This window comes from Panthera uncia, chromosome B4 (assembly GCF_023721935.1).
Source record: "Panthera uncia isolate 11264 chromosome B4, Puncia_PCG_1.0, whole genome shotgun sequence".
Lineage (NCBI taxonomy): Eukaryota > Metazoa > Chordata > Mammalia > Carnivora > Felidae > Panthera > Panthera uncia.
The window spans coordinates 135,087,511-135,102,841 of record NC_064809.1 but is presented as its reverse complement, the minus strand read 5'-3'; the positions used below and the strand labels follow the sequence as shown (position 1 = coordinate 135,102,841).

General features: G+C 64.0%; 1 protein-coding gene across 1 annotated transcript in view; it reads left to right on the top strand.

Annotated features, from left to right (window-relative positions):
- Positions 1–15,331, top strand: part of CELSR1 (cadherin EGF LAG seven-pass G-type receptor 1) — a gene marked incomplete at its 5' end in the record, with an annotated part of 137,268 nt that overhangs the window by 119,783 nt on the left and 2,154 nt on the right. The window contains 13 exon segments of the mRNA XM_049626733.1: positions 335–502; positions 2,138–2,264; positions 4,548–4,748; positions 9,053–9,227; positions 9,743–9,855; positions 10,181–10,260; positions 11,117–11,243; positions 11,874–11,999; positions 12,426–12,520; positions 12,805–12,908; positions 13,164–13,313; positions 13,770–14,003; positions 14,546–14,807. Coding sequence (XP_049482690.1) covers positions 335–502; positions 2,138–2,264; positions 4,548–4,748; positions 9,053–9,227; positions 9,743–9,855; positions 10,181–10,260; positions 11,117–11,243; positions 11,874–11,999; positions 12,426–12,520; positions 12,805–12,908; positions 13,164–13,313; positions 13,770–14,003; positions 14,546–14,807 — 1,962 coding nt within the window.

Sequence of the window (15,331 nt, the reverse complement as noted above, 5' to 3'; positions counted from 1 at the left end):
GGGCCCGAACCCACGAACCGCGAGATCGTGACCTGAGCCGAAGTCGGTCGCTCAACTGAGCCACCCAGGCGCCCCATCTTTCTCTTCATTTTTAAATGTCCGAAGTCCGCCTCTGACCCAGACGTGCCGCCCACGTCCCCCGCGCCTGCCCTGGCCGTCGCGGGGCTGCTGCCTGGCCCGGGCCCTTCTCCGGAGCAGCGGCTGAGGCTCCAGCTCTGCCCTCCTGGGAAGACGTCCGCCCCGGGTGTCCCTGGGGCGTGTCCTGGGGCACAGGGCTTAGACGAGTGTCTTCTGAGTGTCTTCCCCTGGTTCCCGCTTCTCCCCACGCCCCCAGGTTGCCTAACCGGCCGGTCATTAACACACCGGTGGTGAGCGCCGTGGTTTACAGCGAGGGGGCCCCGCTCCCCAGCCCCCTGGAGAGGCCCGTCCTGGTGGAGCACACCCTGCTGGAGACCGAGGAGCGCACCAAGCCCGTCTGCGTGTTCTGGAACCACTCCATCACGTAAGGGTGACGCGAGGAGTCGGCAGCCACCCCCACCCCCAGAGTTCTGCGTTTATTGGGGGGGGGGGTCATTGCTGCAGCCCCCAACACTGTTGGCAGAGTGTCTTACGGGGCAGGGGGCGCATCCTGGGGGTGTCAGAGTCCCCAACACGGTCCCACATAGGCACGTGCACATCTGTGTGTGCACGGATATATGCGGCTAGGAACACAGACAGGCACCCGTGTGCACACGTGCGCACAGATGCTCATAGACGTCCCCCGGGAAAGTCCACACAGAGACAGCGCCGTCTACCTGTTGGACTCCGCGATCCGGCAGCTAACGGGTGCCTGATCGTCCCCAGACGAGGCAGGGGCTCGTTCTAGACGCGCATACGAGGCAGGAGTCCGAGACTGGGCCCAGGGCCCCTTCCACCGACAGCAGAAAGTCCCAGATGTGTGTGTGTGGGTTGGGGGCGGGGGGGGCATCCTTTTAACAGCCAGCGGTCCCCGACCTCACCTGCCCGCCCGTGAGATCAACCCAGCTGCCGCTGGGGCTGCTTTTACCCCCTCGGAGGCCATACCCGCCCCCCCCCTCCCCCCCGCCTCCATGAAACGAGGATGGAATTTTGTGCATCCGGGGGTTTGTTTCTGCGCCTCGCGGACATTCCCTAACGTCGTGGTTCACGTGGATGGAGAAGGTGTCCGCCAGGCAGGGCTCCAGCCGCGCTGTGCTGGGAGCTGGTCCCCAGGGAGAGCCCTGCAAGGGGCTCCCCCTGGGCCACGGGCTCGGCTGCACACAGACCTTGCGTCTCCTTGATTTCCCAAATTCTGGTTAATGAGCAGCCAGCATCGTGTCTGGAGTATAATAGACGCTTGGCTCACAAAAGAGAGAAAGAAGGACCCGCTTTCACCGCGAGGGAAGCGTGAAGGTCTGTTTGGCATGTGTTAGGCACGGCAGTCTCTCATGGTCGCCCGATTGAATCCCAGCAATTAGCTGCAGCTCTAATTACACTCTGGCTGCTTTCTGTGGTACCTATCATCCCCGGATCTTAGCGCTCTTGACAAACTTGTATTAGCCTTCACATCCCATTTCACAGGGGAGTACGCTAAGGATCAGAGAACTTACTTGACTTTCCCAGAGTCAGGGAGGGCAGGGCGCTCTCTGAGCCCGAGACACCCTTGTAGCAGCCCGCAGTCATCTGGGGTTTCCCATCAGTAAAACGGGGGTAATAATCGGCCCCTGCTTCCGGGCACTGCCATAAGACGTTGTGCAATCTGCAGATGAGAGGGCAAAATGAGCGTGAGACACTATTTCATAAACCACCCAGACTCAAAAGAAGTCTGAAGTACAAAGCGGCCATTGTAACCACTGTTATTTCTGACAAAAGGGGCGTCCGGTGACCTCAGACATCCCCATTTAAGTTTTACTGCGAGATGATGCATAAACCACGAACTTCAGAGGGTGGAGGCACTCCCCCGCCACGAGAGGGAAGGGAGAGTGTCCACGCGGTCCCAGGGGCTGCTGTCCTCCTAGAGGGTGACCGTGGCTTCTGTCTCGGGCGACGCGACGATGCCGCGCGGGCTCCCACGGGGGCGGCTGGGCCTCGGAGACCCCCTGGAGGAAGCAGCCGTCTCACGCCTGCCTTTCCTCTGCAGCATCGGGGGGACCGGAGGGTGGTCGGCCAAGGGCTGCGAGCTTCTGTCCCGGAACCGGACCCACGTCGTCTGCCAGTGCAGCCACACCGCCAGCTTTGCAGTGCTCATGGATGTCTCCAGACGAGAGGTGGGCGCGGCCCCCACGGGCAGCCCTGCCCACCTGGCGAGTGTGTCCAGGGATGAACCCCTTTGCACAGTTAGCCTCCCCCCAGACCTGCCCCCTCAACGAGTCCTATCTTCCCTCCCGGGCATCTCCAACAAACCCAGTCCACGGTTAAAACCTGTGTTTCGGGGGGCTGGCCAGAGTCTGCCAGGATTTCCAGAACAAAACTCCTTGGAAAGAGTTTTCAAAGAGCCCGGCTGTAAATTAAAACCCACGGTGGGAGACCCTGAGCCTCAGACTGAAGAAGGCCCTAGAATATACCCTTACTTCAAAGCAGGATTCTCCGTGTTTTTCTACCCCACTTTATTTTATTTTACTTTATTCATTTTTAATGTTTATTTTTGAGAGAGAGAAGGTGGGGAGGGAGAGAGCGCACATGTGAGCAGGGGAGAGGGGCAGAGAGAGGGGGCACAGAATCCGAAGCAGGCTCAAGGCTCCGAGCCGTCAGCACAGAGCCCGGCGAGGGTCTCGAACCCGCAAACCGCGAGATCGTGACCTGAGCCGAAGTCAGACACTTAACCGACTGAGCCACCCAGGTGCCCCTATAAAGTTTTTTTTAATGGATATTTATTTTTGAGAGACAGAGACAGAGCACGAGCAGGGGAGGGGCAGAGAGAGAGGGAGACACAGAATCGGAAGCAGGCTCCAGGCTCCAGGCTCCAGGCTCTGAGCCGTCAGCACAGAGCCCGACGAGGGGCTCGAACCCGCGAACCGTGAGATCGTGGCCTGAACTGAAGTCGGACGCTCAACCGCCTGAGCCACCCAGGCACCCCTGTTTCTACCCCGCTTTAAATTTTAAGGGAGGAAAGAGCCGGCTGGCCGGAACAAAGCGAGGGTCTCCCGTTAGCACGACACACGCGTGCTGGCCCCGGAGACTCAAAGGAGGGGGCTCGGTCAGGAGCCACGGAGGTCGGCTGATGTTTAACCTCCTCGCATTTTCCACGGCCTAGGAATGCAAGCCGGCCTCTGCCAGCCTGAAGGTGGATGGGGTGAATAGAGCAGCAGGCCCCCCAGCAGGCATGACAGCGAGGTCAGCCTGGGCCCAGACGTGTGTGGACGTTGGTGTCTTGGAGCCAGAAGGGAGGCATCACCTGTCACCTTTGTTTCAGACCTGGGATGTGTCCTGGGAGGCCAGGCCGTTGTCCCTCCCGAGGGCCCTCTGGTGTGCAGGGGACCAAGTTTGTGTCCCACTGTTGGGAGGGTAACAGCCGTGTGAGTTGCTGCTGATGGCGGCCAGGGTGACAAGAGGGGAGGGTGTGCCCCCAAGCCTTCCCCTGACGGTGGAGCTGCTCTGAGCAGGTGGCACTTAGGAGCAGGGAGCCCTGGGTTCTGACCTGGAGGGGGTCAGTTATTAGTGGCCCTTGTCCACCTAGGGGCGGGATGGGGGGGACCTCCCCGAGCCAGGAAGCTGGGCACTGCCGGGAGCAGACTAACAGGTGGGGAAAGCCGAAGTTCGGGGGCATGAAGTCAAACGGGAATAGGACTCCCCGCTCCCTGCCCCGGTGCCTCAGGGCCAGGGCCCTCTCGACAGCCGGACGCAGCCTCCGGGCCTCCCCAGTGCTGCACCTGCACGGGCCGCAGAAGGAGAGAGCCCTGAGCCCTCGGCGCCCCGGTCCCAACCCTGTCCCGGCTCCCAGCCTTACCCTGGGTGGCCCGGCTCGTAATTCTGTTCGAGTCGTGAGTTCAGAGCGCTTTCCGGAAGTTACTGGAGAGCCGGAGCTGGTCGTTTCCCAAGTGCCAAGACTCCGCCCGGGCACCGGGCCCTGGACAAACGGCCCGTTTTGCAGAAGCACAGGAGACAGTTGCAGTCCGTGCCGCTGGGGCACATCTGCCTGCTGCGTAAAGTGAGGGTCTGTCTGGAAGAAGTCCCTCTCGGCTCAGAATTTGGGGCAGGCGGGCTCCGCACCTCCTGGAGAGTAGGATTTACGTGCGAGGCTTTCTGTTTCATCTGCGCTCGTGTTTCTCGTGATGGCAAAACACACACAACGCCGGTGCACTGCCTTAGCCACGTTTAAGTGGACCGTCCGTTCCCCGAGCTGTGCCCCCACCACCCCGTCCCCTTTTGCCCCCCCCCCCCCAACGATTCGTTTGGCTTTTGTCCTCAGTTCCTCGCCAGCCTGGGAACCACGTCACGGTCGCGTTGGTTCCCGTCCGTGATAGTCGCTGCGCTAATGAGCCTTTACTGTACAAAACCTCCCATCAGAGCGGGGCCCTTACGTTCTCCTGCCTCGCCCCACCTGCCCGCAGCACGGGGAGGTCCTGCCCCTGAAGATCGTCACCTACGCTGCCGTGTCCTTGTCCCTGACCGCCCTGCTGGTGGCCTTCGTCCTCCTCACGCTGGTGCGGACTCTGCGCTCCAACCTGCACGGCATTCACAGGAACCTCATCGGGGCCTTGTTCTTCTCCCAGCTGGTCTTCGTGATCGGGATCACCCAGACCGGAAACCCGGTGAGGCCCCTCTGCTCCCTCTCCTTGCGGGTCCCACCCTTCTCCAAGGCCGGGGCCCGTAACTCGCAGAGGAGCGAGGGGAAGTGGCCGCGGCGCGGACGCTGAGTGGGTTGGCCTGGAGGGAGGAGGGAGAGTGGGAGGTGAGCTGAGGCCAGCGGGGGCCCAGGGCCGGTGGGCCTTCTGTAGGATGCGAGAGAGCTTAGCCCCCGACATGTCGGGGCGGAGGGAGGGACGGGCTGCCGGCCTCGGCAAGGTCCCCGGGGGCTGGGGTGGGGATCAGCCGACGTGACAGGTAGTAGGGAGAAGCACAGGGAATCTTGGAGGTTTGTGGCTTAGGCAGCGCCCGGCTGGGGGCAAAGCAGTTTCCCGTTTCTACAAAGGGGACTTGTAGAACACCAGGGTCACAGCACAGCATGCCCACGGCGGGCACGGGTGGAGGTGTAGGCTGTGTGCCCAGGCTCTACACACACGCTTGGGCTTACTGGATCCCCCTGGGGCCCCGGGAGTTGGGGGCATCCCTTCTCACAGGTGAGCAGCCAGGACCCGAGAGCTTGAGGGACTGTTGGAGGCACACGGCACGCCCTGTGCGTGTTCCCTTGTGTGTCCGTCACAAAGTGGGGACCCTGATAGCCCTGGGGAGACGCGAGGCCAGCTGAGCACCACACGTGCGGATGCAGTGAGGGCGGGAAGCGCACAGGTTATTCTCGCCTGACCCCGATCTCTGCCAGGGCGAGCCGTGAGCCCTCACTCTCTCTCACTGGGCCCTTCCGAGGGCACCGCCACCAATTGCTGGTGACATGGGGCCCGCTTCTTCATTCCCCTTGCAGCAGGGACCTAGCGATTGTCACTCTGTCACACCCACCAGAGACCCAGATCCCACAGGCCCTCCCGTCCCTGCCCGTGGAGCCCACCTTCCCGACGCGGACGCAAATCGCGGCTTATGAGTTTCACGTGCCCAAATGGTGCCATGGTCGCCGGTGGGGGGCTGGGCCCGGTTAGGGAAGGGCTGACCATGCGGTGGGAGGGGTCCAGGATGAGTGGGGACGGGTTGGGTGTCGACCGGAGCCCTAGGGGCCACGCCAGGCATTGTGCTGTGGAGAGCCATGACCGGGGCTGCATGGCAGGAAGGTGACCGGAGGGCAGAGTCACAGCCAGGGTGGGGTTGTTTGTCCTGCGTCTACGGGATGGAGGCCTAGCACCAGGACAGCAGGCACGGGGTGGACGGCGGGCGTCGGGGCCAAGTGCACAGAGAGACCGGAGGGAAGGTGCCTTAGGTCTCCAGAAGGGGGACAAGGAGGGGAGGACGCCACCAAGTGAGAGGGACACTCGGTGGCTGGCCACGCCGCTGGGGGCTGGGGAGAGTGTGGAGAGGTGCGTGGGGAGGCGTCCCCGCCAGTGACAAAGAAATGTATGCGAATGGGCCAGTCCTAGCGGAGGAAGAAGGCATATATAAAAAGACATAGAATGTTCTAGCCCAGTGGTCAGGGCCCCTTGCGTGCCTGGGCTCCTCCTCCTCCTTGTTGAGACCCCCTCAGGCGGCCCGACCTCCTCAGGAGGAAGGGGGGAGGTCGAGGCAGGGTGTCACAGGCAGACAGCCTTGAAGGCCTCAGGGACTTCGCGGCAGTGACTCACGTAGCAGCGGCCCGGCAGAGGACAGACGCGCAAGCATTTGCCAGCCTGCCCTCCAGGGTGCCCCTTGGACTGGGGGGAGGGCCCCAGGGTGGTGCCGGGCAGGGGTTTCTGGGCATCCGGCCGGGCAGGTGCGCCTCTGCCCGAGCGCAGGTCCTTATCGGCGCATCAGACAGGTGAAGGCTCTGGGTGGGAAGCCACATGACTCATTCCAAGCCCTTCAAGCGTGCCCTTGAGTGGTCTCAGCAGCGGGGAATGTGGAGTCGGCCGGGCCGCACCTTGCAGCTAAGTAGCACGTGTGAAACGCAGGGAGGCCGCCCGCTTATTTCGAGCACTGACTCATCCCCCTGCCAGGAATGAGCTTTCAGCCAGCGGCGCACTGGGGAGCCGGGAGGGCAGGAGTGCCAGCCGCACATAACGTAGGGGCCTGGCTCGGCGCCTGGGTTTCATGGGGTTTCTGCAAACTCGCAGGCCCATCTCTGGGCGAGGTGTTTCATCTCCCGGATCACTGGCAGGTTAAAATGATTTATTGTGCATTAGCATTTTGTCTGTGTTCTGTTTCTGCAGAAGGTAGTACGTTTAGTGCAGAAGTCTGTGCGTGTAGAGCCCCATTAAATTGTGAAATGTATTTCTAACAAATTTTTTTTCAAAAGGTGGTTTTTGTGGGTTTACTTTTCACATTATTTAAGGCAACACGCCAGCCCACCTCATTGTCCTTCCTTTTCTGAGCCAACTGTGCTCTGCGTATGGGGCACGCTGGGGCTGTTTGGTGTGGGGTTCCCCTGCCCCGGGCTTGCCCTTGGCATCCCCACGGCCCTGCCCATCGCTAAGGGCAGATTCTCCCCTCTCCTGACTCTTGAGTCAGGCAAAGGGCAGGATGCCCACTCATAACCTAAGATGCTGTGTTTCCTTCTTTGTCCTGTGTTTGACGAATGTAAATGCTAAAATCGTTTCCTCCCACGTCTCCGGGGTTCAGAAGAACCTGGTCTGTGGAGGTTGACGTGGCAACGGGCGTCACTTATGTGCCCAGCCCGTCCGTGCTCTGGTGAGCTCCCCACGGGGAACACCGAGCTGGCACCTGAGCTGAGCAGCCTTCAGTGTGGGTCAGGGTGGTGGCCCTGTGTCTCCTACGCCTGTGTCTGTTGGGTGGGGTGGGGGTGGGGTCTCCCTGGGACCCCTGGGAACCTGGGAGCTTGTGCTGATGGGGCAGCAGCCAGGATTGGACAGAATGGGGCGGACTGTGGCCTGGGGGAGGGGTAGTCGTAGCCCTGTAGCCTGGAGTCGGGCCAGGAGGGGCACCGCTGGGTGTGGGTGGGGCCAAGAGTGGGTGGGCCCAAGAGGGGCGGGGTTTGGGGGAAGGAGGGCCCCCGGGACCTGGATGTGGGTGTGCTGGGAGGGGCGGGGGTGTGGGTGGGGCCAGGAGTGGGGTGGTCATGGGGGGCGGGGGCTGGGTGTGGGTGGGGCCAAGAGCGGCAGTGGGTGGGGCCGCAGGGGGTGGGACCAAGGGGGTGGGTGGGGCCTGGATGTGGGTGAGGCAAGGAGTGGGATGCGGCCAAGAGGGGTGGGATCCTGGGTGCGGGTGGGGCCAAGAGGGGCAAGGGCTGGGTGGGTGGGGCCAAGAGGGCGGAGCCTGGGGCTTTCTCTTCTCGCCCCTTTCAGTTACCCACTCCGTAGCGCCTGACCAGCTTCTTAGGACCTGGCGGGGCACCTGCCCACATCTTGCAGCCAGCCAGCCTCGGGACCCCTGGCCAGCTCAGCCCCTCCCTGTGAGGCTGCTCTGGACCAAGGCACAGGGCTGTTCGAGGTCTCTCCTAGAGCACCTCGCACTGCACTTTCACTGGTGGCCTCAGAGACTTGACTCCTGTGACCAGTGTCCCCAGCCCCTCCCCGATACTGCTTTCTTCCCATTTGAAGGGACAAGGGGCTGGCTCACCAAGGCCTGGAGAGGCCCGGATGCTGACCCTCGGCTGCCCTGTGGATCGGCTGCCCTGTGGAAGTTGGTTTTCTCCTCCCACTGGTGGGGGTGGGGGGTAGCCCTGCCCAGCTGAGGACAGAAACAGCAAATACTCTCGTCTCTGTTCTTTTTGGGAGGCGGGAAGTATATGGCTCTGTGAACTCAGTGCAGGCAGGATGAACTTTTTATCTGACAGGTCACGAAGGGTGGGGCCTCCCCCTCCCTCTGACCACACCTGCTGGACCCTGGAGACCCACACAAGGGTCCAGGGCGGTGGGTGACGGCCAGCATCACAGCCTGAACCGCTGCCTCTGTGCTTATTGAACTTTAAAGCCAGTGTCACGAAAATGCAAGTTTCCAGCTTCAAATGGAAACCCTAGAGGCTCTGCGTACCGTTCGCCCCCTGGCTGGATCGCTCCAGGCACCCATCTGGGTTGAGGAGTGGTTCCCCCGAGTTCCCCAGCAGCCTCACTTCCTGTCCTCTGCTGCACGGTGGGAGCCTGAGGCGCTGTGACTGTTCATGCCCAGCCATTCCGGGTGAACCCAATAGAAAAACCAACTCACTCGGCTTCCCTTCTCAGACCTCCGTACCCTCACGTTTGCAAAGTGGTGCAATTTGGTCACTAGCGCCCCCGCCCTGTGCCCCTTTGGCCCTCGGCCCCAGGCGCGCAGGCGCGGGCTCCCACGGGGCTGGCACTGAGCCGCACTCCCTTCCGCACAGTTCCTGTGCACGGTGATCGCCATCGTCCTGCACTACGTCTACATGAGTACCTTCGCCTGGACCTTTGTGGAGAGCCTGCACGTGTACCACATGCTGACCGAGGTGCGCAACATCGACGCCGGGCCCATGAGGTTCTACTACGTCGTGGGCTGGGGCATCCCGGCCATCATCACAGGTGAGGACCCGAGCAGCGGCCCGGCCGGGGTGGCCTGGACAGGGCACCCGCCACCGTTTGGGGAATCCGCGTGGCGCTGCCGACACAGGTGCCCGTGTCAGGTGAGCCCGCGCCCCCGGGCCCAGGCGGACGAGCCCTCTGGCCTCCTCTGCCTTTGATACCCAGCTCGACTGGCCCCCAGCGGAGGAGCCTCTGCCCTTGGGTCTGCACACACGAGTGTGAGCCTTCGGCGCCCGCTGTGGGGGTGCGTCTCCCGTCAGGTGTGGGCTCCCTGGGAGCCGAGGCGGGTCCGTTCGGGCTTCCGTCTGTGGCCGCTGACACACAAAAACTCCACGTCCGCCCGCTGTGTGGATGGCTGGGTGTGGATGTGTGGTCTCTATGTAGCATGTACGTATGTGTGTGTGGTCTGTACGTGGAGTGTGCGTGCAGGGCTGGGAATGCCCGTCCCGTGACCACGCGCCCCCCGGGAGGGGCCTCTCCCGCCTGTGGCCCTCACCTCCTCCCCTGCCGTCCAGGACTCGCGGTGGGCCTGGACCCCCAGGGCTACGGAAACCCCGACTTCTGCTGGCTGTCCCTTCGAGACACCCTCATCTGGAGCTTTGCCGGGCCCATCGGAACGGTTATAATTGTGAGTCCGGGAGTTCCGCAGAGCCCACGATTCTCGGGACGTGGGAAGTGGGGTGCAGGGGCTGGAGGCGGTTTTGGGGGCCAGCGGCTCCTCAGAGTGGCCTGTTGGGCAGGAAGGCCTGATCTCACGGCGACGAGCCCTTGCCCTTAGGCCTGTGGATTCCGGGTTTCCTTCCACGTCCAGGTCCACGGTGAGGCCGCCCATTCCAGCCTCTCCTCGAGGTGCAGGCACAGACCCTCCAAAGCGTTTGGTCTTTGGAGATCTGTTGAAGTGATACCCACGAGCTGGCCGCCTGACTTTGGTGTTTTTGGAACTTTTTTTTTAGGTTAACACAGTCATTTTTGTCCTGTCTGCAAAGGTGGCCTGCCAGAGAAAGCACCATTATTACGAAAGGAAAGGAGTCGTGTAAGTGGGCGCCAGCACTGACCCCCGGGGCAGGTCTGCACGCCCAGCAGAGCCCCCGGAAGGCTCCCGTCACCCGGCGGCCAGGCCCTCGGCCACTCCCCAGCTTGGCCACTGGGGTGGCCTCGTGGGTGGGTGGGCAGGGCAAAGTGGGGAGAGGCCAGGGGCGCTGGGGCGCATTGTGGAGGAGAGGGAGGGGGCCCGGGGAGAGGGGTGCGGGGATCCCGGAGACGTTGGGGTGGAGGACCCGCGGCGTTTGGTGGTCGAGACGCTGAGGGCTGAGGGAGGAGGGGCAAGCGATGAGGCTTGGGCTCTGTCCCCCTCACCGGGGTCATGTTAACAAATGGGGATGGAAAGGGGAGGGACGATGACAGCGGGTGGGGGGAGGTGCCGAGGTGCAGGGCAGGACGCAGCAGAGTGGGGTCGGGCAGGGCGCGGTGGGGGGTGCTCTGGAACTTTCTGGGTCGGTGACGACGGTGATGTTGCGCCCCGCGGGAGTGGAGAGGTGGCGGGTGCTTTAAAATGGTTTTGGGAAGGGGGCGCCTGGGTGGCGCAGTCGGTTGGGCGTCCGACTTCAGCCAGGTCACGATCTCGCGGTCTGTGAGTTCGAGCCCCGCGTCGGGCTCTGGGCTGATGGCTCGGAGCCTGGAGCCTGTTTCCGATTCTGTGTCTCCCTCTCTCTCTGCCCCTCCCCCGTTCATGTTCTGTCTCTCTCTGTCCCAAAAATAAATAAAAAAAGGTGAAAAAAAAAAAATTTAAAATGGTTTTGGGAAGGAAGGGAGGGAGGGGTGGACCGACGGGCGCACCCCTGTGGAGGGGAGGGCGGGGCCGAGAGTCACTCCCGCCCCTCCCCCCGCAGCTCCCTGCTGCGCACCGCCTTCCTCCTGCTGCTGCTCACCAGCGCCACCTGGCTGCTGGGGCTGCTGGCCGTGAACAGCGACGCGCTGACCTTCCACTACCTGTTCGCCGTCTTCAGCTGCTTGCAGGTGGGCGGCCGTCAGGGTGCGCGGGCGGCCTCCGCGTGGGCCAGCCTTGGTGAGGCCACGGGTCACTTGTGCTCCCTCCCGTCTGAAACGCCCGGAAGGCGTCCCCGGGGACATCCTTGACCCAGCGTCCAGGCCGTGTCCTCGCTCTCAGGACACACGGGGCCACAGCAGGGCGGTGTGCCAGGGGTTACGGTGAGGCCTCCCCGCACACGGTCCCGCCCCCCAAGGAACCTGTTGTCGCCGGCACAGCTCTGTCCAAGGGTTCCTCAGGGACCCCTCCAGGGCACCGTCCTTAGCCCAGCCAGTGCGGGGCTCATTCTCCCTCCGCAGGTTAGAGTAGCTCCCACCTGTGTCCTCAGGGAGCGTGTTGGCCATTTAAGTTCACACCGAGGGCTTCCCAGTAAGCTGACTGCGGATGTCACGTTGGGGACACGGGTGGCCTGGCATGGGGGGGGGGGCCTTCCTGGCCCTTGGCTGCCCTGCCCTGCTCCCCGGAGCAGGCAGAAGCCCTGGGGAGGGGCAGCGCCCTGTGCGTTCCCGGGCAGGTGGGTGGGCAGTATGGCGGCCACAGGACCCTGGCTGCTTGCCCGAGGGCCAGTCCCTGCCCTGACCGGCCGCCCCTCCCTCCAGGGTCTCTTCGTCCTCCTGTTCCACTGCGTGCTCAACAGGGAGGTCCGGAAGCACCTGAAGGGAGTCCTCGCGGGGAAGAAGCTGCACCCGGATGACTCGGCCACCACGAGGGCCACCCTACTGACAGTAGGCGGTCCCGAGGGACCCTGCGTGGGGCCGGGGGTCCTTGTGGGTGTCCAGACCAAGCCTTAGACACAGCTGCATGGTCTCGGAGTCCCTCTCAGAGGGGGCATCCCAGAACCCCCTTGGAGAGCGGCACCGAGCCTGACACCATCCCTGATGTCCTGGGGAGAGAGCACAGGGTCTCTAGATGGGGTCTGTCACAGTCACAGCCCCACTTTTCAAGGTCTCAGAGGACAGGGTGGGACCCCAACGAGAAGCCGTTGCTGTGGGAAGGAAGCCATTCCCTGACCACCGTGGGGGACTGGGGATGTGCTCTGTGCTCAGCAGGGGCACAGTCAGGGTGCTGGCACTGGGGCTTGCCATGGGGACAGAGCCATCCTCTGTATCCGGTGGCCTCTGCTCTGCCAGTGACCATGTCCCCTTCCCCAGCGCTCCCTCAACTGCAACCACACCTACAGCGAGGAGCCCAACATGTTCCGCACGGCCCTGGGCGAATCCACAGCCTCGCTGGACAGCACCATCAGGTCAGGCTGGAGCCAGGCGTCCTCGCTCGTCTCGGGCGGGGGTTGGGGGGGGCAACTCTCGGGGCAAATGCAGGCTGCCAGGCCAGCTGGAAAGGCCCCGGCCAGGGCGCTCTGCTGTTGTAGTTGATGAGTTTCTCCGTGTGTTCTCGGGGTCTCTCATGGCAGAGAACCTTCCAGAGCCCCACGGGGCCATCTTGGCACATGCCGAAGGTGCTCAGTGATGTTGGGTGGCCATGTCGTGCCCCTGAGTGATGGTGCTGAGCCCACCCTCTTATCCTCTCTAGGGACGAAGGGGGCCAGAAGCTCAGCGTGTCCTCTGGGCCAGTGCGGGGTGGCCATGGGGAGCCAGATTCGTCCTTTGTCCCCAGGAGCACCAAGAAGCCCCACGGTAGGTGTCCCCTGGAAGCCGGTCCCCCATCAACCTGGGCATCTCCCTCCCGGGTGGCCATGGGTGACAGCTTCTGGCCGGCTCTTGTCTGGCCCACGGGCCTCACGGTCACTGGACGTGCAGCTTCAAAGGGAGTCTGCGGCCGCGTCGCATTCGGAGGGTCAGCGGGGAGACGATTTCTCCCCAGTGCCCGGGGCCCAGCTGGCCCCATTCTGCCCCTGGCCTGAGCCTCTGTCCCTCCCGTCCACCCTGCAGGCCACGATTCAGACTCGGATAGCGAGCTGTCCCTAGATGAGCAAAGCAGCTCTTACGCCTCCTCACGCTCATCGGACAGCGAGGACGACGGGGTGGAGGCCGAGGACAAGTGGGATTCGGCTCGGGGCCCTGTCCACAGCACCCCCAAAGGTGAGCCAGCGGGGCTTAGCGAGCTGGGGGTCGGGGCTTCCCAGGATGCAGCAGCCTGGGAGGGCAGCGGGGGCAGGGTGCTGGCCAGGGGAGGGCCCTGTCCTCAACATCTGCAGAGCAGAGGCAGGGAAGTCTGGGGTGGGGGGGTTCTCTCTGGGGACCCCCGCTGCAAGGACCGCACAAGCTGGCCCCTACTGTGCTGCGGGTGCCGGTGTGAGGCTCCAGAGTGTTGGGGTGCCACGGGGGGATTGCAGCCTGGGCCCCCACTGTCAGGACCTTTGCTCCCTGAGCGCCTGGAGGGCACGCCCCTGGCAGGCCTGCAGCTCCGGGAGGACCGGACCACTTAGGATGCAGACTCCCCACGGAGGGACACCGGGGAACCTTCTAGGGGGTGTATGTAGCTCCAAGCCAAGCAGGGACCCTCCCCGCTTGGTGACGGTCCCTCCTGTGCCTCAGCGGACACTGCAGCCAACCACATCCCCGCCGGCTGGCCCAACGAGAGCCTGGCTGGGAGCGACAGTGAGGAGCCTGGTGACAAGCCGCGCCTGAAGGTGGAGACCAAGGTCAGCGTGGAACTGCACCTGGATGAGCAGGGCAATCACTGCAGCGAGTGCCCCCCAGACCAGGAGAGCGGGGGCCCGCCGAGGCCTGCGGGAGTGCCCCCCAACCCGCCCCCTGAGCAGAGAAAAGGTACCTCAGAAGTGGGGAGGGCCCCGTTGTCCCCAGGAAGCCTCTCCTAGCAAAGGGGGCGGGGCGGGGGGGGATAGGGACGAGGACCGGACAGAAGGGGGACCATCTGGGAGGGGGCGGGGTCCTGGGGGGGGATGCAGGCGAGGACCGGGACAAGGGGGCTGGGGGGAGGGCGGTGTAGGTGGGGGGAGGCGGTGCGGGGAGGGCGGGGGCGGGGCCCGGGAGGGGCTGGGTGCAAGTGGGGAGGGGCAGAGGGCAGGTGGGGGTGGGGCTGAGTGTAGAGGGGCGGGGTGCAGGCGGGGCAGGGGCGGGGCAGGGGCGGGGCAGGCTGCAGGTGGAGCCCGGCAGGGTCCTGGGTCCTGGCCGGCGAGGGGGCTGCGCAGAGGCGGCCACTGGGCCCCGCCGCCTGGCGCTGAGACCCGAGGAGAGAAGGGCAGGGGCTGAGGGGTGCGCGGGTGGGTCCGCAGGGACCAGTCCTCCGGGAATCCCCGCATCCGGCAGCGTCAGCCTGAACGTGACCTTCTCAGTTTCCGCACCAACAGGCATCTTGAAAAACAAAGTCACTTACCCGCCGCCGCTGACCGAGAAGAGCCTGAAGTCCCGGCTCCGGGAGAAGCTGGCCGAGTGCGAGCAGAGCCCCGCGCCATCGCGTTCGTCCTCCCTGGGCACGAGCGACGGGGCCCGCGCCCCCGACGGCGCCATCACCGTCAAGAGCCCGCGCCGGGAGCCGGGGCGCGAGCACCTCAACGGGGTGGCCATGAACGTGCGCGCCGGGAGTGCCCAGGCCGCCGGTTCCGACTCCGAGTGAGTAGCCTGGGCCTCGGCTGCGGGGCTGCAGGGCTGCAGGAGCAGCCCCCAGCCAGCCTTCCCTCTGTCCCTTGTCGCGGGACAGGTGTCCAGTCCAGAGAGGGGCGGTGCTCAGGGGCCCAGGGGCTGCGCCCGGGTACCGGGGAGGGGAGGGGCCTCTGCGGGGGTCAGGACAAGTCGGCCCCAGAGGAAGCGGACTTCTGACCCGGTGGAGGGGGCGGGGGCTGCGCTGCTGACATTGAGGCCCTGTGGGGGCCACAGTGGCCAAAGCCCCCAGGGCCTGCCCAGCCCTGAACTTCCAGGACTTCAGACTGTGCCGGACCAAGCACTTTGTAAGGATCTTGTCCAGCTCGTTACTGCCCTGTTTTGTGGTCGAGGACGCCAAGGCTCTGGGGCGCCCCTCTGCAGAGGCGAGGAGCTGGGATCTTGGCCTCTCCCCGTAGCTGCTCCCTCCCACAGACTCCCAAGGGAGGAGCAAAGACCGGGAGCCAGGTCCTCTAGAATGGCTCTCTTAAAACACA